The sequence below is a fragment of the Tiliqua scincoides genome, chromosome 1 (genome assembly GCF_035046505.1).
Source record: "Tiliqua scincoides isolate rTilSci1 chromosome 1, rTilSci1.hap2, whole genome shotgun sequence".
In the NCBI taxonomy this organism is placed as follows: Eukaryota; Metazoa; Chordata; class Lepidosauria; order Squamata; family Scincidae; genus Tiliqua; species Tiliqua scincoides.
This window is the reverse complement of record NC_089821.1, coordinates 119,855,615-119,875,120: the sequence shown is the minus strand read 5'-3', so window position 1 is coordinate 119,875,120 and position 19,506 is coordinate 119,855,615. Positions and strand designations below refer to the sequence as shown.

Here is a 19,506-nt window from a genome sequence, read left to right as displayed (position 1 = left end):
TGACTTAGCACTGATTTCTAGACACATATTTTCTAGATAATTATTGGGGGGTATATTTTGTTGGACAGGGGCAAGACTTCATTGCACTTTGCAAATAACCGTAACTTAGTCAGTCTGGATTACTTGACATTCCTTGTCCTAAATCAGGGATGTCCATAAATGAACAGTTGTAAGTGGTGCCAAGCTTCTAATAAAGTTCAACTTCTATTTCTGATTCAGGATAAGAATGCCAAGTTACACAGATTGACTGAGACAGGGTTATCTGTGAAGAAACACGACCTGAAATATCCATAATTTTTGCAATTCTATTACATTTCAAACAAAATATCGGAATATGTAAAATAATTCATGTTGCTGTTGCCTGTGCATCAAGGCAAGTCCTGAAGTTATAGCACATCTTGCAAGCTGTCTGGAAGAGCCTTCTGTTTACATGCCAGCTGCACACGGATCATGTGGGAATTCCATCCACATGCATATCTGTATGTACACTCGTGAAATCTTGATTTGTCAAGGAGAAACTTTTTAATATGTGAAACTGCTTGTTGCCTTTTAAATACAAGTTGAAATTAGAAGTACAAACAAATATGAAAGGAATTTCAGTAGACCACCATTTTTTCCTGTAAAACATTTTGAATTCAAATATTGAAACATTAGTGAGAGAGCATAGTGCAGCAGTTCTGTTGGGTCACCAGATGCTAGCAAGGCTAATTAAGTACAGAAAAGGACACTGAGGCGAAATAAAAGGGGAAAGTAGCCATAATAGTGACCTTACATAGTCAAGTGAACTAACAATGCAATGTGTTAACAGATAGGCTTATCAAAAAGCCACCCACAACTCTGTTCCTCAAGCTCTTAAAAGTTTAATCAGCTGGAACTTGCAAATAGATATATTTTGGGGGAAAATACACAATCTTTGTGTGCCTCGGGATACATTCTTATGACTATTTTTGTACCTCCACTTAATGCTGTTGCGGTCCTGATGGCAAATGTTGATCTCTGCCTGCATTGAGACAGATCTGCAGTGTATACCAGCATGCTGGCCACAGTGGCCTCTGTGGTGGAGCACTTGCACTTGCGCCCCTTGGTCGTTCCTTGACAGTCTCCCTTTTGCCAGTCTGTCAAAGGCACATGCAGTTGAGACTCTGGGAAATGGGGTAAGAGGATATTTTTTCCTTACCCTGTATTGAGCCCCAGCCTGCCCTATGGCGCTACTTGGATTTGCTATTTAATAATAATAATAATAATAACTTTATTTCTACCCCGCCTTTCTCCCCGAAGGGACTCAAGGCGGCTTACAACATATTAAAAACAATTTAAAAAACAAATAAAAACATATTAACACATACTAAAAACATTTAGCACAACTAGCACAAATCCAGACTGCCCGTGTGAGGTTGCTAAGGACAGGAATGGGGTTAGGATGTGGCCTGTACTGTCGCAGCTAATCCTGCTGTCTCCCATGCCCGATTCTCCCCCAGTTCTGTCCTCCCCACCCAAAAATGCCCCTTTCTGCCCCCCAAAATGCCCTCCTGCCACCTTCTCCCAACCCCTGCACTACCCGGCACCACACTCACATGTCATTGTGCCAGTGTGGCCAACTCACAAGTCCAATCCAAACTGGTCATCATGCCGGTGTGGCTGTCTCACATATCAGTGTTGCAACATTCCTGAGGCAGCACAAGGAACATGTGCTGGCACAACGACCAGTTTGGATCAGGCTCTGAGTTGCCTGGAAGTAGTAATGTTGAACCAGTATCACACTCTTTCACTGTTACAAATGATTACAACAACTTCTGCTGTTGTGGAAGCCATTTTTTGAGCCACCAGAATTGAGGAAATGGCTGCAATTCATTGTAGGAGTGACCAACTGAATCATGTGCTAATTTCTCCATTTAGGTTCTATCAGTTGTGATCCTGAGGGCTTCATCTGGAGATTTCAGTTGGTAGGGCTTTGGGGATGAACTAGCTCTGAGAGAGAATCTGCAGTATGGTGAGGAAGATTGTAAGGATGCATTGAAGTGTTTTGGCTAACAAGGAACTTAGGGCCCAATCCTATCCAACTTTTCTTCACCAGTGCCACCACAATGAAGCCCCAAAGTAGGGGATCAATTGTTCCCATAACTTGAGAAGGCCTCTGTGACTGCCTCCCCACCACAGGATGCAGTGCATGTCCCACTGGCACAGCTGCACCAGCACTGGAGAATTGGATAGGACTGGGCCCTTAAATTACAAACCATACAAAATCTCAAACATTGCAGTTCATTTTGATGCTGCAGCGTAGAATGAGCAACTGGCCACTTGTGACATTTGTTTCCATTTCTTAGGAGCTTCATGTGGCTGTTTTTTTTTTGTGAAATGCTTGTTTTAAAAAAATGTTTGCTGGTGGAACTCAGAAGCGCTTGTACCATTTGAAGCAAAAGGGATGTGTGACAGGTTATGCTGGAGAATCTTTTTTGAAGTGACAGTTTTCAAAATGAGTTGCGTTTTTCTGTCCCTTATGTTAAGAAGAAAGAATATTTTGGGTAATTCCCATGAAAATGCTGAAGAACTTGAAAGAGCCAATGAAATGAAGGAAAAAGAGGCTGCATTGTAAGTTTGGTGTCAATAGAGCAATTTGACTCCATTTCTGCTTTTGCGGGTTGCAATTATTTGTGTTGCTTCGTTTTGCTCACTCGCTGTGCTGCTGCATACAACAGCTGAGACTGTGAAGTACTAACTTTTGTATTCTGGTCTATTTGTGTGCATATGTATCTTTTTAACATTTCTGTTTCCATGCTAGCTGCTGCTATAGCATTTCGGTAAATCTTCAGTGCATTGTGCTATCGTATTTTTAAGTGAAATGTATTGTGTTACTCTACTATGGGGAATATTTGTCTTTCACAAATATTGTCTACATGCCTTACTTTCTTTATGCCATGATTTTTGTCGTTGTAGCCCTTATTTTCCTGTCAGTCAACATTGGGGTAGAATGAGTATGGCAGATGGTGATAAGGAAAATGTAATATGCAACATGGGTTGCATGTTTTCTCTCTTTTATATGCAACATGGGTATTATTATTATTAATTATTATTATTAACAGTATTTATATACCGCTTTTCAACTAAAAGTTCACAAAGTGGTTTACAGAGAAAAATCAAATAACTAATGGCTCCCTGTCCCAAAAGGGCTCACAATCTAAAAAGATGCAAATGAATACCAGCAGACAGCCACTAGAACAGACAGTGCTGGGGTGAGGTGGGCCAGTTACTCTCCCCCTGCTAAAAAAGGAGCACCCACTTGAAAAAGTGCCTCTTACCCAATTAGCAGGGGTAAAGCAATTGGCATAGAGAGACTAGGACTTAACAGCAAAAATATTTGGGATTCTAGCTGAAATAGCATATTTGTCAGAACTGCCAGTGTCTGGTCTAGTTTCCTTTGCTTTAATAGCTGTGTGATAGAGTAAAGTTCCGAAGGTGCAGCTTCTTCCATCTATTGCAATGAGAGAAGCATCCCTTATATGAAAGTGCAAGGGTCCTCTTTGGATGCAGAGCTGATGACCTTAATTTGTTACACATCTGACCGAGCTGTTCAGACCATAAACCATTTACCCAGAAGAGCAGGCAGACAAACAAACAATTCATATTGTTGACTTTCCCATGAGAACATGCTTTAGAATCTAGAGGAAAAAAGCAACTAAATTAGGAATTTTGTAGCAAACACTTTTACTTCCAGACCATCAGTTACTTCTGTACAAAATCTGAATGAATCTGTTGGGAGAGCCTACATGTAACAGGTTGCATTCCATTAGGTATGCAATGTGTCAATAAAAAAGCTAGCATTGAAGGGTTTCCTATATCTATAGGAAGGGTTCCTATATCTATAAGTATTTTTTTAAATCTTGGCATTGGGCATCACGTACAATCAGACAACATAATGTTGCGTTTACTTTATAAATAATCCACAGATGTCTAGAATTCCTTCTTCGAAATGAGGCCAACCCATCAATCCAAGACAAAGATGGATACAATACGGTGCACTATGCCGCTGCCTATGGACACCGGCAATGTTTAGAACTGGTGAGTAAACCCTAATCACTGCTAATTACAAGCATGAATGAGAACCATCTAGACACAGTTTGTAATGGTTTTTAACGCTATGGAACTGTTATTTGGCTTTTGAGACCTGTGTGATGTTGGATTTATATTGGGGGAGAAGAAAAAGAAGTACAAGCAATTTTAAATTCTGGTTTCACTGCACCAGAACTGACAGAGCAACACTTACTCAACAGGCATCCGCAGGAAGTAAAGGCTGGACACTGGGAGATAAATTGCTGGTTTAAATCAACATTGAGGCATTGGAGATTTTTTTCCCCCTACATGTTTGAGGTTAGTGGGATGTGTAGTGATGATGGGGTAAGTGAGAATCCCTGGGTCTAACAATATTGGTATCGTGGGCAGTATCTGCTTCTATAATTTTAGCAGTGCCATTGACAGACTAGCTAGCTGCCCAAGTCAGTTGTGGTTTCCGGGATATTCTTGAATCTTCTCAGCTTCATGAGTCTTCAAGGATGAACCAACTGTTGTGGAGCATTGCTACCTTAAGCACTATATGCTTTGTATATGGACCAATGTAAGGGAGGAGAAAGTCATTTTCTTCAGAATAATAGTTCATGTTTTCCCAGCATCTTTTGTTATATAGAGCAACTGATCATATTGGCTTCAACACACACTGAACTAGTTGTTATACTGTATGAGATGGTTGTCATTGTGACCAAGAAGTCTTGAGCTTGCCTTCAAGCACTGACATTGGTGTCTAAGGTCCTCTCATGACAATAATTGTGGTGAGCACAGTGCTGTCTGTAAGACTAGTTGAATAATAACCTTCATTAAGAGAAAAAAAAATTATTTCAGCTTCTTTTCAAAAGCTAGCTACTACTCCACAGTCTCAATTTTTGCTGCTGCTCAGCAGGGAAACAGTGATGTTTAAAGCAATTACAGCTGTAACCTTTGGCCCAGCTTCATAAGTTATAGCCATCTTTTGTTGTCATAATACTTTATTTTAAAATAGTCTTGCTGAGAAGATTTCGTCTACTAAACATCTCATACCCTGGAAAGTAAATTAGGTCGTTGCACAGTCTCAGATAACATGTCACAAAACCAAAAGGAATGAGGTAGATGCTTGAATCTCATCCATCTCTATCTATACTCAACCATTCATAAAGCATTTGAGTGATAGACCCATGTATTTATGGATAAATGGGTATCAGTCAGTCCCGTCTGCTTTTACCACACCAAAAATAGAGTCTCACCCCAATGCATTCATTCTTGTCTCTGCTAATTCTTTCAAGCCTTCATTAATCAGAAATAGTAACTGAGGTCATTTGATAATATTTCAGAGTCATGATAAGATTAACATCACTGAACTGTATTGGATTTTTGTAAGCTGTCATTCCAAAGAAATGTCCTATTTAGAGGGAGACCAGTATGAAATGTATATTGTTGTTGAATGATATGTGGAAGGCCCTTGGATTGCTAAAATGGCTTCTGTGTAGGTTGAGAGTAGGTAAAATAAATATCATTTTGTAGTGCTTCTTAATTGTCCAAGGCATACAATCCCTCCCCCCTTTAAACTCTTATTGAAAGCATATGCAACTAAAGTGCAGTCAGTATTGGTTTCAGGACAGTGGGATGGAAGAATTGCATCTAAATGAACATCTTTTATAGAAAAAGAGGCATTACCTCTTATGAGGCTGCAAGAACTATGCTCAGCAAGTCACCATGACATTCAGAGCCTAGCATGTGAAAACTGGAGAGTATATATTTGATCAAAATAGCCTTGTTAACTGTAAATTGAATAGCCATGTTCACTGTAAATCCATAATAATGGAAATGGGAATTAAGCTAAAAAAATGGGAAATTCAGTGAGAAAAACTCAAAGAACTACCCACTTCTGGCATTCACCTCCATTAGACTTTCTTATAACCTTTGTTTTCCTTACGCATTTCTTGCAGAAATACTGTTTCACCTTCCTGTTCGGGCTTTTGATGATATTTTTCCTTAGTGCTTCAGTACCTCAGTCTCCATTTTAAAACTGCATTCTAATTATGATGTACCACCTAACACAGAGGGCCTGTCCTGTTGTTGCTTCCTTGCCATTGGTTTTAGAGGCATTCTTCCTCTGAAACTAGAGGTGGCATATAGCCATCTTGTACAAGTCTTTGGATAAATCCTCAATTGTGTTTAATCATGAGTAACTCCTCTACCTCCACAGCAAAGAAAATGAGCAATCAGAAAATCTTCTTTCGGACTGTGAGTCTTAAGCAAGAACTAGGCACAGTGGGGCAGAGACTCATGACTGGACTGTAAACAGCAGCCCTGTGACAGCTCTTCTGTTCTCCTTACTGATAATGTTTAGCAATACAGAATGCATGATATTATGCCACTGTGCTGCAAATGTTTCTGCCCCAGCCAGTAGCAGCATAAGAAGAGCCCTGCTGGATCAGGCTAAAGACCCACCTAGTCCAGCGTTCTCTTTCCTGGATACCAACCAATACAGTAGAGCTCTGTGAGGAAACTTGCAGCATAATGACATTGCATCAAACTTTTTCTGTTATTAGTCATGAACAGGAGAGAGAAGAGAAGAAGTGGGTGATGTCTAATGATGGCTGCTATTGCTAACATCTCCCTTGACAACTAGTTCTGGCCTATGGGTGAGCTATGCAAGTAACTAAGCAAGCACATTCAATAGGCCTTGAAGCTTGAATGTTATTTATACAGGATTAGCCTCCCAAAATATATGTACTCCACAGCTGTCAAATGCCAAAATGGGGAGATTTTGAAGGAAAGTGAGGAGAACAGGAGGAAGGTAATATGGGAAGACGATAGTATTTAAGAAGTAGAAAATGTAAAAGGAAGTGTTGTGTGTATTATTTTGGAGTTTGGCCATAAGAGAGGTTGTACAAGAGGATTAAGGTTCAAATCCTAACCAACTTTCCAGCAGTGGCATAACTGTGCCAGTGGGGCATGTGCTGCATCCTGCAGTTGGGTGGTGCACAGTGAGGCCTCCTCAAAGTAAGGGAATGCTTGTTCCCTTACCTCAGAGTTGCATTGCTCTTATGTTGGTATTGGAAAATGGGTTAGGATTGTGCCCTAAGAAAGATAACCATTTCCTTCAGGTTCATTGACTAATGATGATCCCAGGTCATTACTCCCAAATGACATTTGGTGCTTATTGGGATACTTGTGATATGTTTCTTTTCTAATTGATGAGTGCTCATCTAATAAACAATGCACACTGCCCCAGCAGAACGTTTTAGTTCAGGGTGTCAAACATAAGGCCTAAGGCCCGCGAAAGCTCTTTATCCAGGCCTCAGGCTCTCCCAGCACCACCATCAGCTGCTGAGCTGAGGTATCGCTGCTGACAGGGTGGCTTGTGTGATAATTGGGCTCTCCCGTATCTTGAAAATATCTTCAAGATTTGTGTATTTTCTCTTCTGTCATTTGCAGTTGTGAGGAAAAAGTGAGTAAGTGAGAAAAAAGTACTTATTTCTGGTCATGACTTGCATAATGACATCACTTCCTGCTTAATGGCATCACTTCCAAACCTTGGCAGGCATCATGAATGTTATTTTGGCCTGCTGTATGAAACGAGTTTGACACCCGTTTTAGTGGGTGGGCCAGCCAAAGCATTATCTAAGTCTTACTTTGCATAAACTTAAATATCTAATTTCAGGATTAGTTTATTTGGGAATTCAATCATATACGTTGGCAGGACTTAGAATGGTAACTGCAATCCCTCAGGGCACTATATTCCTTCATTGGTTTACTGAGTGTGTTAATAAAGGTAACATATTCCAAACAAGTGTTGAACGTATCGGAGAGACTGGCAAAATGTGAAGCCTGGGGGTACTTAAATAGTAACACAGACATAAGAGTTTCTTCGAAGTGTTTATATTTGTGGTGCAATCTATAATTACGCAAAATCCCATGGTAATCTATTCTCAATTAGTGTGAAGAATTATGCTTGGCAAGAGGAACTCAGAAACCTTTACTTGTATCTCTTTGAGCAAATGTATCATCCTGTGTTTCTTGGCTGTGCATCTGAAAGCCTAGAGCAGGGGTGCTCACACTTTTTTGGCTCGAGAGCTACTTTGAAACCTAGCAAGGCCCAGAGATCTACCAGAGTTTTTTTTACAAACACCCACCCAAGCACCCACGCAAAGAGCTTGGGTGCCTCACACGGCGGCAGCGCTCTTCGAAGGACCCCTGTGGGGAGGCTCTGCCTCACCTGCCTCCCCACCCACCCCACCTCCCTGGCAATGGGGGGGGTCCAAAGCTCCCAAGGCCAGTGCTGGGAAGCCCTCCCCAGTGCAGCTAAGCCCCCACCACAACCTCACCCTATAAGGCTCCTTGACCCCAACCAAGGACCCCAACAGATAAGGTGGGGGGGGCCAAGAGGTTCATGGAGGGCCCTTCCACGACCCACTCATCCCGGGGGGGCTTCCCTTTCCCCCCCGCACGTTCGGCGATGACCTTGATACACAGCTTCATCTCTCCCATCTCCACCACCTGCCCCACGAAGTCATTCTGGTCCCAGCTGGCGGCCCCCAGGGAGCCTGGTCTGGACAGGAAGTCCAGCGCCGACTGGAACAGCGACATGGCCAACGCACCAGCCAGGCGCAAAAGGGGAGGGGGGGAAGGAGAGAGCCAGGCTGGTTCAGCCAGCCGCTCCCGCTGCCACCACCGCTTCCTCCACCAGTTCTGGCCTTTCCTGGCCACCGTACTCTGCTCCTCCTCTCCCCCCCCCGCCGCCGACTTGGGCTCACACGCCCCGCCCCATTTCACCTGGTAGCTCTGCCCTGAAACCGTAGAGTGGGGAAAAGTCTAGACTCTAGAGACTCTAGACTAGACTAGTCTATAGACTCTATAGACTAGACTAAGGGCTCCGTGATCGACTCATTTTGCCTCACGATCGACGTGTTGAGCACCCCTGGCCTAGAGTGTGATCTGTTTTGCTGACCAGTTTGTGTTATGCTTGATGTTACATTTGACTGTAACATCTGCTTTGACGTTAAACCAATGCACGGTGCTTTTGGAAATACTTTCAAATCCTGTATTTTTTTTTTTTTTCACTGAAAGGTTTCTTCATCTGACAATTTTATATGGTTTTCTTAACTCTACAGTCCAATACCTGCTTTGCTTAGAAAAAATACTCTTAGGGTGTTTGTGTTGTTCTTTCGATGGTTGGGTGATATTCAGTAATGAAGATAAAATTAATCTAAAGTGATAAAATCAGTGTTTCATTTTAGAAGGCCCCTTTGGGAAATACCATGCTAAGATGACAAGGGAATGGGGTTAACAGTCATTTTATTTTTAGAGTTATGTGCCCACTAGAGAGTGATATTCTTGTAGCTCATGTAATTGAGAACAAGCAGTCAAGTGTTCTATTCATGCTACACACTGGCAAAATCTAATCCCTATGCTGAATACTGCTGAAGGCAGTCTTGCCAGAGATTCCAACAGAATTATACAAAGAATTTTGAATGACAGTCTCATCTACCATCAAGTGATACAGTATAATCCTTTTCAGACATTCTGTTTGTTTGTAGTAAATGAATGCACATGGGGATTGTGGTGGTGGCTGGTTCTGCCACCATGACCTACATGAAAAGAACCTGCCTGTGTTTTCAGCACTTCATGTGAATACACAAAGCTTGGGCATGTGTGATCCCATTCTCCCCTCCCCACCACTCCACATGTATATTAAAACATCTAAAAAAGAGTTGAGTGCATTTCTTCCAGACATTAAAAAGAAAAGATGGCAATTAGCATTGCTCCAGGACATCTTGCCCATTTACCTTGACATAACTCTGGTATGTGTAGAAATTGTAGCAAAAGAAAATTTATGACAAATTGAGAAACCTGTAGACTAGTACCGATGTCCACTAAAAAGATGGATGCTCCCCCACATTCCTATGCTTTATCTTCCCACCAGAGGCGTTACTCTTGCTATATTTAATGCTCAGCGAGCTTGATCTTTCTTCATGGTCAAACTACGTATATAAGGAAGAAAATTGAGACAATAGGGACCATCTGAACATGTGTTCATACTCTGAGGCCTACTGGAGCATCACAGTCAGACTGCTGGATATTGAATTTCAAAACCTTAATGAACAGGCAACGGAGGTTTGCTTGCCCTTATATCATTCCATCCCATGCCAGTTTGGGAAAATGACAATCAATCTTTCTTCACTGACAGACCCCAGAGAACTTTGCGCCATAACCCTGGCAAGGTTCAACATTATTCCCTCAAGGGTGACAGTAGGGAGGTATCATAAGACTCCCTATCAAGACCGTCTCTGCCCTTGTAACATGTGGTTGATTGAATCTCTTTTACATATATTTTTCTACTGTCCTTGGCATAATAATGCCCGCTCCACCTATCTAATGCCCATCTTGGTTAAAAGGGTGGATCTTCCAGACGTGGTAAAAATTAAGCTATTATTAAATGATTGCTCACCTTCAGAGCTGAAAAAGGTTTCAAAATTGTTGATGGCGGTGATAAGCCATGACTAGTGAATGATGTTTTCAGTGCTATAACAAAGAGGGTGGCAGTCTATCTGTAGCAGATGGTGGCAAGTAGACCCAAGAGAGACTATCCAGTGTATTTTATATGTTAGGCCAGTATGTTCTATATGGGACAAATATATTTGATTTATTTGATTGTTATGTATCCTTAGATATCATTTATTATAGGCTTATGCTCACTACTGTTGTTCTGTTTGTTGTGTTGTTGTGTTTGATACGTATGCCAATAAAGGTCTTATCTATAACAATCTTACCACTTATTTTCTTTGTTATAGCTTCTGGAAAAAACCAGCAACATTTTTGAGGAATCAGATTCAACAGCTACAAAAAGCCCTTTGCATTTAGCTGTAAGTACATGCTCTTAGTGTAGCTGTATAACTCAAAATAATCATACAATTTCAGTTTTCTTCTGTAAAATTTTGTGTGTGTTTTAAAATCAAATTTGTAATCCTGTGAGGGAAATTAGGTCTAAGTCCAGGGTTCTGTTTACTACACCACATTGACTCGCCCTAAAATAAGTCTCCTTTCAAATAAATGAAAGGGGACTTGAGGTCAGACTTTCAATTTTGTTTCTTTTACGTCTTTGAGGTTAAAGGAAGGTAAATATAATGGATGTGACTATGCCAGCCCATTGAAAAGACTATGCAATTCTAGAATTAGAAGCTATCTATAAGCTATTAAGTCCAACCCCTGCCAGTGCATGCTATCAACAACCACAGCTTCCCCGCTAGATGGCTAATCAGCCTCTGCTTAAAGACCTGCAACAAAAGAGAGTTTACCACCTTCCGGGACACTCTTCCACTGCCAAACAGTTTGTACTTTCGGGAAGGTCTTCCACTGCCAAACAGTTTGTACCATCAGGAAGTTCTTCCTAGTATTTAATCATAACTTTTTTTGTAATTTAAACCCATTTGACCTTGTCCTACCCTCCAGAGAAACTAAGAAAAATTGGATACATTTTTATGTGGTAGTCTAGGTGGGGTTCTAGGTGAGATCTGACTAAAGTAAAAGACAGTGGTACCATTATTTCTTATGATCTGGATACTGTACTTCTGTTGATGCATTCTGTTAATGCCTAGAATCACATTTTTTGTTGCCATGTCACACTGCCGGCTCACATCTAGCTTGTTTTCTAAAGTTCCCAAGTCTTTTTCACAAGTACTATTGCTCAAATATGCCCTTTTATGTGCTCTGAAAATGCCTTGTGAGACCACTTTGGTTTCTTTAGGCATCTAACTATCTTCGTTCTGAATGGGAGAATTAAAAATTATACTTTCAATACCTCCCTTTTAAGAAATTCCCATCTGTCCAGAGCCCCTTTCTCCTTGAGAGTTCCTGCCCACGGAATTTCTCCCAGTATTTCCTTCATCTTTCCAAAGTCTACTTTCCTAAAATCCAGCGTGCAACTCCATTTAGTTTTCCCCTATCTCATTGTCATGAATCCCAAGAGGATATGGTCACTTGCTCTTAAGGTTCCCACCACTTTCATCGCATCAGCCAGTTCTACCGTATTGGTGAGGGTGAGGACTAAGATAGCTGGTCCCTCTTTTAGTTTCTGGAACATAAAATGTAGTTTAAAGCCCTTCTGATCAGGCTCACAAGCTTGTTCTTGCCATCATGAGGTGCAGCCTATTTTTGCCAGGAGAAATTCATCCTGAAAGCAGAGGCCATGGTCAAGGAAACTAAATCCTTTTTGGATGGTACCATCTTTGAAGCAATCAGTTCACTTCCAGTGTTCTTCATTCTATTTGTGTGTCATGACCTTCTCCAGAAGTATCAATGAAAAAACAACCTGTGCACCAAATTCTTCCACCTTCCAGCCAACGATCCTCATAAGCCTTTGCTTAAGGCCGTTCTTGACAGTATTTTTTGTTTCCATGTGGATCAGGAGGAATGGATAATAGTCATTAGGCCTGATGAGCGTAGACAACCTCTCTCAGATTCCTGATTCCACACCAGAACCACACATAGGGTAGTGGTTCCCAATCTGTTTAGCATCCTTTTCAAAATCAGTATTTCAAAATCAGCTTTTCAAAATCAGCAAGACCCCATTTTTGCTGTTTTGAATGGGGTAGTCCAAAGTAAGTTTACTCCAACCGTTTCTAAATAGTATTGTCAGGTTGGTTGGAGTAAACTTACAAATGTTCTGGAGCATCATGACGTTTGTTCAATTGTAATTATAATAGAGGAAAATCTCTTACACTCAGACCATATTAATGTTTTCTGAAATGTGTGGGCCTTCTTTGTTAAGTATTCAATTTTGATATCTAGGCCTATAATGGTCATCATCAAGCCTTGGAGGTGCTTCTCCAGTCTCTGGTAGATCTGGATATTAAAGATGAAAAAGGACGCACTGCCCTCGACCTGGCTGCATTCAAAGGACACACTGAATGTGTTGAAGCTCTCATCAACCAGGGTGCTTCCGTAACAGTGAAAGATAATGTCACCCAACGAACCCCACTTCATGCCGCAGGTCAGTGACTATTTTGTTATTTCTACTTACTGGCTCCAACCCAAAGAAATTGCAGGCCAAGGACAACACATGTCAAGTCCTGATGTCAAAGAGACAAATCACTTTATAAGCTGAAGAATGGCTTGTCTCTTTTACAACAGGAAATAGCTATTGCAGAAACTAGTTAAGTTCTGATTGTACGCATAGTTTTCATCCACATGCTTTGGTCACTGCTTTGTACTGTGGCAACAGCTTTCATCATGATTATGTGTAGTTGTGGAGAGAAACTAATTACTGCTTCAATGGAAAATTACTGCTGTAGTCTTCAGCTCTCAGACATCTCCACTTGCAATCCTTACTAAATCTTTGTGTAGCAATACAGTAGTGCTAGCACAGGTTTCGCTGCATCCCACAAGATGGAAAATCCAAGATGGCAGTGCCTAAATCTCACAAGAGTTTCAAGATGGCATTGCCCAAATGTCATGAGATTTGGGTGCTGCCATCTGGGAACTCTCAAAATTTTGCAAAGTCCAAGATGGTGATGCCATGGAAATCAGGTAGGAGGGGGCCACTGGGGACATTTTGCAGCACCCCTATGTGTATGCCGTGATGCTCTGAAGTGACATGACACACACTTTGGGAACCCCTGGAGTAGATTGACACACTCTCTATTCTTCATTCCCAGTGTCAAAAATCTTCATCAGAAATCTAGAATAAATCTCATTCCTTTCTTTGCCCTTTAGACTATTTTATTTCAATTGACCATCACGTACTGAATTTATTAGGCCTTTAGGAAGCCCCAAGTTATATATGTCTTAAGAGTAGCCTCCTCTCCCAATTCACTTGCCTTGATTACACAATATAGACATTTATTTTTTCTGTGTTCTGGTTTAATGTTTAATAGATACTTCTGTTCTCCATTATAGTTATCTGTATAGCACAAACAGAACAAGAGCAAGCCTGTAGTGACAAGTTGTACTACTCCGGCATGGTCTGACAGAGACCTCTATTGGCTAAATAAAATGTGTACACGGTGTCAAATAATAGCAGTAGACCTAGGGCTGGGTGTAAGATTAGGGTTATATGGGGAGATTGTGATCTCATTGTACTATTATATGTTTTCCAGTGTCCATTGCTGCACCTTGTCACCTCTCTTTAATGGACTCTACAGTTGTTTTCATTTAGCAACCAATTAAAAATGTAACTATACATAGGCTCCGTACCACCAAATCGCATGCACGCAGAATTCCTGATTTTTCATCATGATTCCAAACAGTTTCTACTGTGCTTCAAACAAAATATTTTTCACTGGTGGTAGTTCATACATTTATTTGACTGAATCATAGTTATCAAGTGATGTGCAGTTCCGTGTGAATTTAGAAGGTATGTGTGAGTGTGAGAGCAGTCTGTTTCTTATAGCAGCTGATTTTGTGTTTATTTGAGTTCAGTGGTCTGAAAACCTTCTGATAGAGATAAATCTATATATTGTGGTGTTAAGGCTTCATTTGTAAACAAATGACTAGGGAGCAAGCTCCATGAAGCACTTACTTATGAGTAAGTGTGCACAACTGTTAACTAAGCAAAAAAAAAATCACCTTTTTAAAGTGACAGCAGCACAGATATGAAAGTTCATGTCATATATAGAACTTTTTCACATTTTACCATTTCTTTCCTTTGTAGTAATCAATGGACACACACCATGTTTACGGCTCTTATTAGAAGTAGCAGATAATCCTGATGTGACAGATGCCAAAGGACAGTAAGTTTACTTTAATTTGGTATGCTTGTACATATAGTGACATTTTCACAAATGGAATGAATGTTTTAAGAAATGGCATTTAGATTTAAATACAGGGATCTGATGAAGAGATGCTCTTGAAAAAATGGGCTGCACATTCTTTTATGCACATGGGAATCTCCCTTTTTCTGGCCTGAGTTTCACAAACCATCAAAAATTGGGTCCCGACTCACTGGTGTGTCCTGGACCCACAGTATGGGAACCACTGCTCTAAACCATAGCTAAGTTCTTTACCCGTAGTTTGGTATGATGTCTAAATTTAACTAATATCTTTGGCTTTAAGAATGCAGTTAGAAACAGAGTATTTCGATTAGACATTTAGAATTGGTTAAGAAGAATGAAAGTTTGGTAAAGACCATTATTCAGACAGTCTGGATTTTAACTATTAGGTATGTGTTAGTATGAGTAGACAATAAAGGTTAACTTTCTTATTGAATCACCAACATTTCTGAATCTGGATATTTGTGAACATGGTAGATGAAAATCAGGAATGAGTATGTGGTGCAAGGATAGTGGTGGAAAAAGAGCATACAGGTTGAGCCTCATTATTCGCATGGGTTCCTTTCCAAGCACTCATGGCAAAAAACTCACAAAAAAGTCACTCACTCACGTGGATGGCAAAAAACTCACTATAGCAAATCAATTTAAAAAACAAAGTTTCTTTGCTCTGGTGATTTAAAAACAGCCTTGCTGACTTTGTGATATAAGATAAGAGTCATTAAGAAAACAATCCATCAATCAGTCCTCCTCCAAGCGCTTACAAAGGTGCTTCACTCAGCCCCTCCCTTCACCAATGCAAAGTGATCACCTTTTTTCACATGCTCAGGGGAAAGGGAGGGGTCTGCTGGAGAGAGAAGGACTGATGGATTGTCAGCCAGCTGCCCTCTCTGTCTCTCATTAAGGAGGCTATTGTTAAAGGACTGTTCAGTCCTTAACTGATTTTAAAGGGATGCATTTTCCCCTTCTCCAGGGATCAGCACATTCCTTCGTGTTGAGTCAAATCCGTGTATAAAAAATCTGTGTATAAATAGGCTGGACCTGTAATTGGAAAGGTTTGGGAAATAGGAGATTTGTGCAACATTTTTACTGAACATCAAATGTGCGGTTAAAATTATGTTGTCTCTCATTTCTCAGGACTCCATTGATGCTAGCTGTGGCTTATGGGCACATAGATGCTGTTTCGTTATTAGTTGAAAAAGAAGCATCTGTGGATGCAGCTGATACCCTGGGATGCACCGCTTTACATCGAGGGGTAACTGCTAATTTTAGAACACTAGATCCTGTGTTTCTGTTGTATGCCTTTTGCATGTTTTGTTCTGAAACATGTTAGACACTTATTGGTCATGTTTAGACCATGTAATATGCATGCCTTATACTTCTGAATGTCAGTTTCTGGGGACACGCAATGAGCATCCGGATGCCTGTGGCTGGCCACTGTTAGAAAGTGGACTGTTAGAAAGTAGTCTGTACTAGATGGACTTTGGTTCAATGAAAAACAGCTGTTCTTTTCCTCTGTTTATGCTTGGTTTAAAAGAATATTCATTATTCAGAAAACCATAACTGGAAATAGCATGTATTTAGTGGGATGTTGTCCATTTGTGGTTCTATGTATTGTATTAAAGCAGGGGTGCCCAAACCCCGGCCCGGGGGCCACTTGCGGCCCTTGGGGGCTCCCAATCCAGCCTGCGGGGAGCCCCTAGTCTCCAATGAACCTCTGGCCCTCCAGAGACTTGCTGGAGCCTCTGCTGGCCCGATGCAACTGCTTTCAGTGTGAGAACAACTGTTCAACCTCCCACCTGAGCTGTGGGATGAGGGCTCCCTCCACTACTTGTTGTTTCACATCTGTGATGCAGCAGTGGCAGTGAAGGAAAGGCCTGCCTTGCTTTGTGCAAGGCCTTTTATAGGCCTTGAGCTAGTGCAAGACCTTCATTCATTCATGTAAGTTCCATCTCTAATATATTCATTTATGTAAATATATTCCAATTTTAAGTGTAAATTAATTATTTTTTCCCCTGCCCCATGTCAGAGAGATGATGTGGCCCTCCAGCCAAAACGTTTGGGCAACCCTGAATTAAAGGAATGTCAAATAATTTCAAAAATGAAATACCAGTAAAACAAACTCAGTTGTTGTCAGGTGTGTGTTGGTGAATGCTAGTGGGTCACCCAGAACATCATAGCCTATTACCTTTGACATGTGTGTCATAGGTTTGCCATCATTGATCTAGATGTACAGGTGGAATTTGACTTACTTAAGTTCAAGCATAGCATTGTTCATTTTTGTTTCTGCCAAGTCTGCCATGCTATCTAGTATTGGTTTGAGGAAGGCAGTGACAGTCCTGGCACATTTCCCACCAGAGGTCTGCCCCCCATTTGCTGTCCTGACCCAGTAGTAATTGCGGTGATGTCATTGTCACTGCAGTTACTTCCACACTGCCTCCTCCTTCCCCCTTTGAAGAAAAGTAGCGGTTGTTTCCTTTCAAAAGGCTCCAATGGAGCTAGAAGTGTCATACATCCCTTTATTTAAAGGGGAGAACAGCCTTCAAACATGTTCGGGAACCACGCCGACACTGGCTATGCGGTTTCCCGCTGATCTGAGGGCCACCCTCCTCTTTTCAATAAAGGGGAGGAGAAGAGGGAAGCCTTCAGAATTGATAACATGCAAAACTGCAGTAGGGATCTCTGATACTTTGCTTCTACTGATCATGATTTTGTCATCCCCCTCCTCCACTATTGACAAAAGAACAAAGACTGTATTTGAATGACAGTGGAATTTATTTTTGTCTCCTAAATTGTACAAGAGTCGAGGAAGCCGGCTCAGAGGCTTCCGTCAGCCTCTGCTGGCCAGCGCTTCTTGGAGTACCAGCCTGGCTTCCTCTTGAGGAGGCGCAAACATGCCTTACGGCACGTTTGCGACCCTCCTGGGCTGGTGCAAGGGACTTGCTTCTGCCAAAGGGCACTTTTGGATTGTGCCCTAAACATCCCTCCCACAGGTTTGCTGCATTTCAATCATGCCATCCTCTTCTCCCCCCACATGCTATTTTAAGGAAATACTCTGAAAATTTGTAAGACTCTCACAATATGTTATGAGAGCTGGTGAGAAAGGTGGTATACAAACGCTGTAATTAAATTGCAGCCCAATCCTATGCATGTCTACTCAGAAGTAAGTCTCATTAAAGTCAATGGGACTTACTCCCAAGAAAGTGTGGATAGGATTGAGCTGTCTAGCAGCCAGAACATGTGTTGCACATACTTTGTTCCTTAAATATAAGGAAATACGAACCCTGTGATGTGAGGGGGGAAAAATACCTTGTCATTGAGTGGGGGTGGGGGAGAATAACACCCCACTACATTCATGCTATTTCCCCTTGTGGGTAGTTTGTTTTTGTTTTTGTTCCCTGGTGCATGCCATTTTAAGAAAATAACATGGAAAACCAGCTATCAAAAGTGTAATATCTAACATGTAGTTTGGCCCTAAGGGCATTAAAATGTGTAACTAATAGAATAAAAGTCTTGCAGTATGTGTACAGTATATGTAGTAGTACACACTAGATTGTAACCACTCTCTCTACACACTCTCCCTATCTCTAAGCATCTTCAACTGTGTATAGACAATAACTTTATACAAAATTGAAGGCTGTGTCATTGAGTTTTCATGTCTGTGGTCTGTGCATTCATTCTTTCTGGCCTGCCACAGTGTCTGATAGGACTGGTTTTGGAAGTTCCAGTAACACGTTTTGCTGTTAACTCTTGTCAGTGCTTGAAGCAGTTGTGGAACTGGTTTTAAACGTTTTAAAAAGTGTATTTGGTACATGAAATGATGAGCGCTTATCTTCCTATCTGCACATGTAGCACTTTTAAAATTGGCTCCCTCTTCACTCAGCACTCTCCCACCACTCAACAACACTTCATAGCTTCCTTTAGGGGTGAAATTAACTAGACTAGGTGCCGCCTGTGATCTCATCTTTTCAGCAATTGCAATATTACATTAACTTCTTTGGGGCTTGATTAGAACAAGGATGAATAGCCCAATCCTAACTTGTGCTCAACAGATAGGCCAAGTGGCCTGTGCTGTACCTACAAGGTTAGTGCCAGCTGGAGGGCAACTCAGGGTAAGACGATATTTTTCCCCTTACCCCATGTCACACCCCAGCTACCTTTATAGGGCTACTCTGCTTTGCACTAGCGAATGCACTGAGTAGACCGTGTAAGGCTTCCAGACCCCGGAGTGGGGGGTTAGGATTTGGGCTGCACTGATGCTGCCAATCCTGCCCCCCTCCTGGGCCTGATCCACCTCCTGGTGTGTCCTCTCCCTGCCCAAAAATGCCCCCTGCCCTCCTGCAACCCTCTCCCACCCCCATGCCGGTCTGCCTTGGCCAGCTCAAACTTAACCCCTCCAGGGAGGGATCTGGCACCAGCAGGCTGGCGCATGTCCTTGCGCCAACCTAATTGGCTTGAGAGCAGTCACAATGTGCTTTACGGCACGTTCGTGACACTCCTGGGCCGATTCTAATATACCTTCTCCCTCTCGTTCTTCCTTCAACTTTGGTGAAGCTACTAGTGCTATTTAGTACATGATACCTCAGCAATGGTTAGGAGGAGAACACTTCCACTGCAGTTTAGAAATGAATTGTGTCACATTTTGAAAAAAAGGTCAACTTTTTGAATCACAACATGATTTTGCAGATAAGAT

General features: G+C 41.6%; 1 protein-coding gene across 3 annotated transcripts in view; it reads left to right on the top strand.

Annotated features, from left to right (window-relative positions):
• The window catches only part of ANKRD44 (ankyrin repeat domain 44), a 144,647-nt gene that overhangs the window by 107,235 nt on the left and 17,906 nt on the right, over positions 1 to 19,506 (top strand). For all 3 annotated transcript variants that reach the window (XM_066615920.1, XM_066615834.1, XM_066616007.1), the window contains exons 15-20: positions 2,506 to 2,589; positions 3,945 to 4,056; positions 10,842 to 10,913; positions 12,838 to 13,039; positions 14,699 to 14,777; positions 15,951 to 16,068. In XM_066615920.1, coding sequence (XP_066472017.1) covers positions 2,506 to 2,589; positions 3,945 to 4,056; positions 10,842 to 10,913; positions 12,838 to 13,039; positions 14,699 to 14,777; positions 15,951 to 16,068 — 667 coding nt within the window. The remainder of the gene's footprint in view (positions 1 to 2,505; positions 2,590 to 3,944; positions 4,057 to 10,841; positions 10,914 to 12,837; positions 13,040 to 14,698; positions 14,778 to 15,950; positions 16,069 to 19,506) is intronic.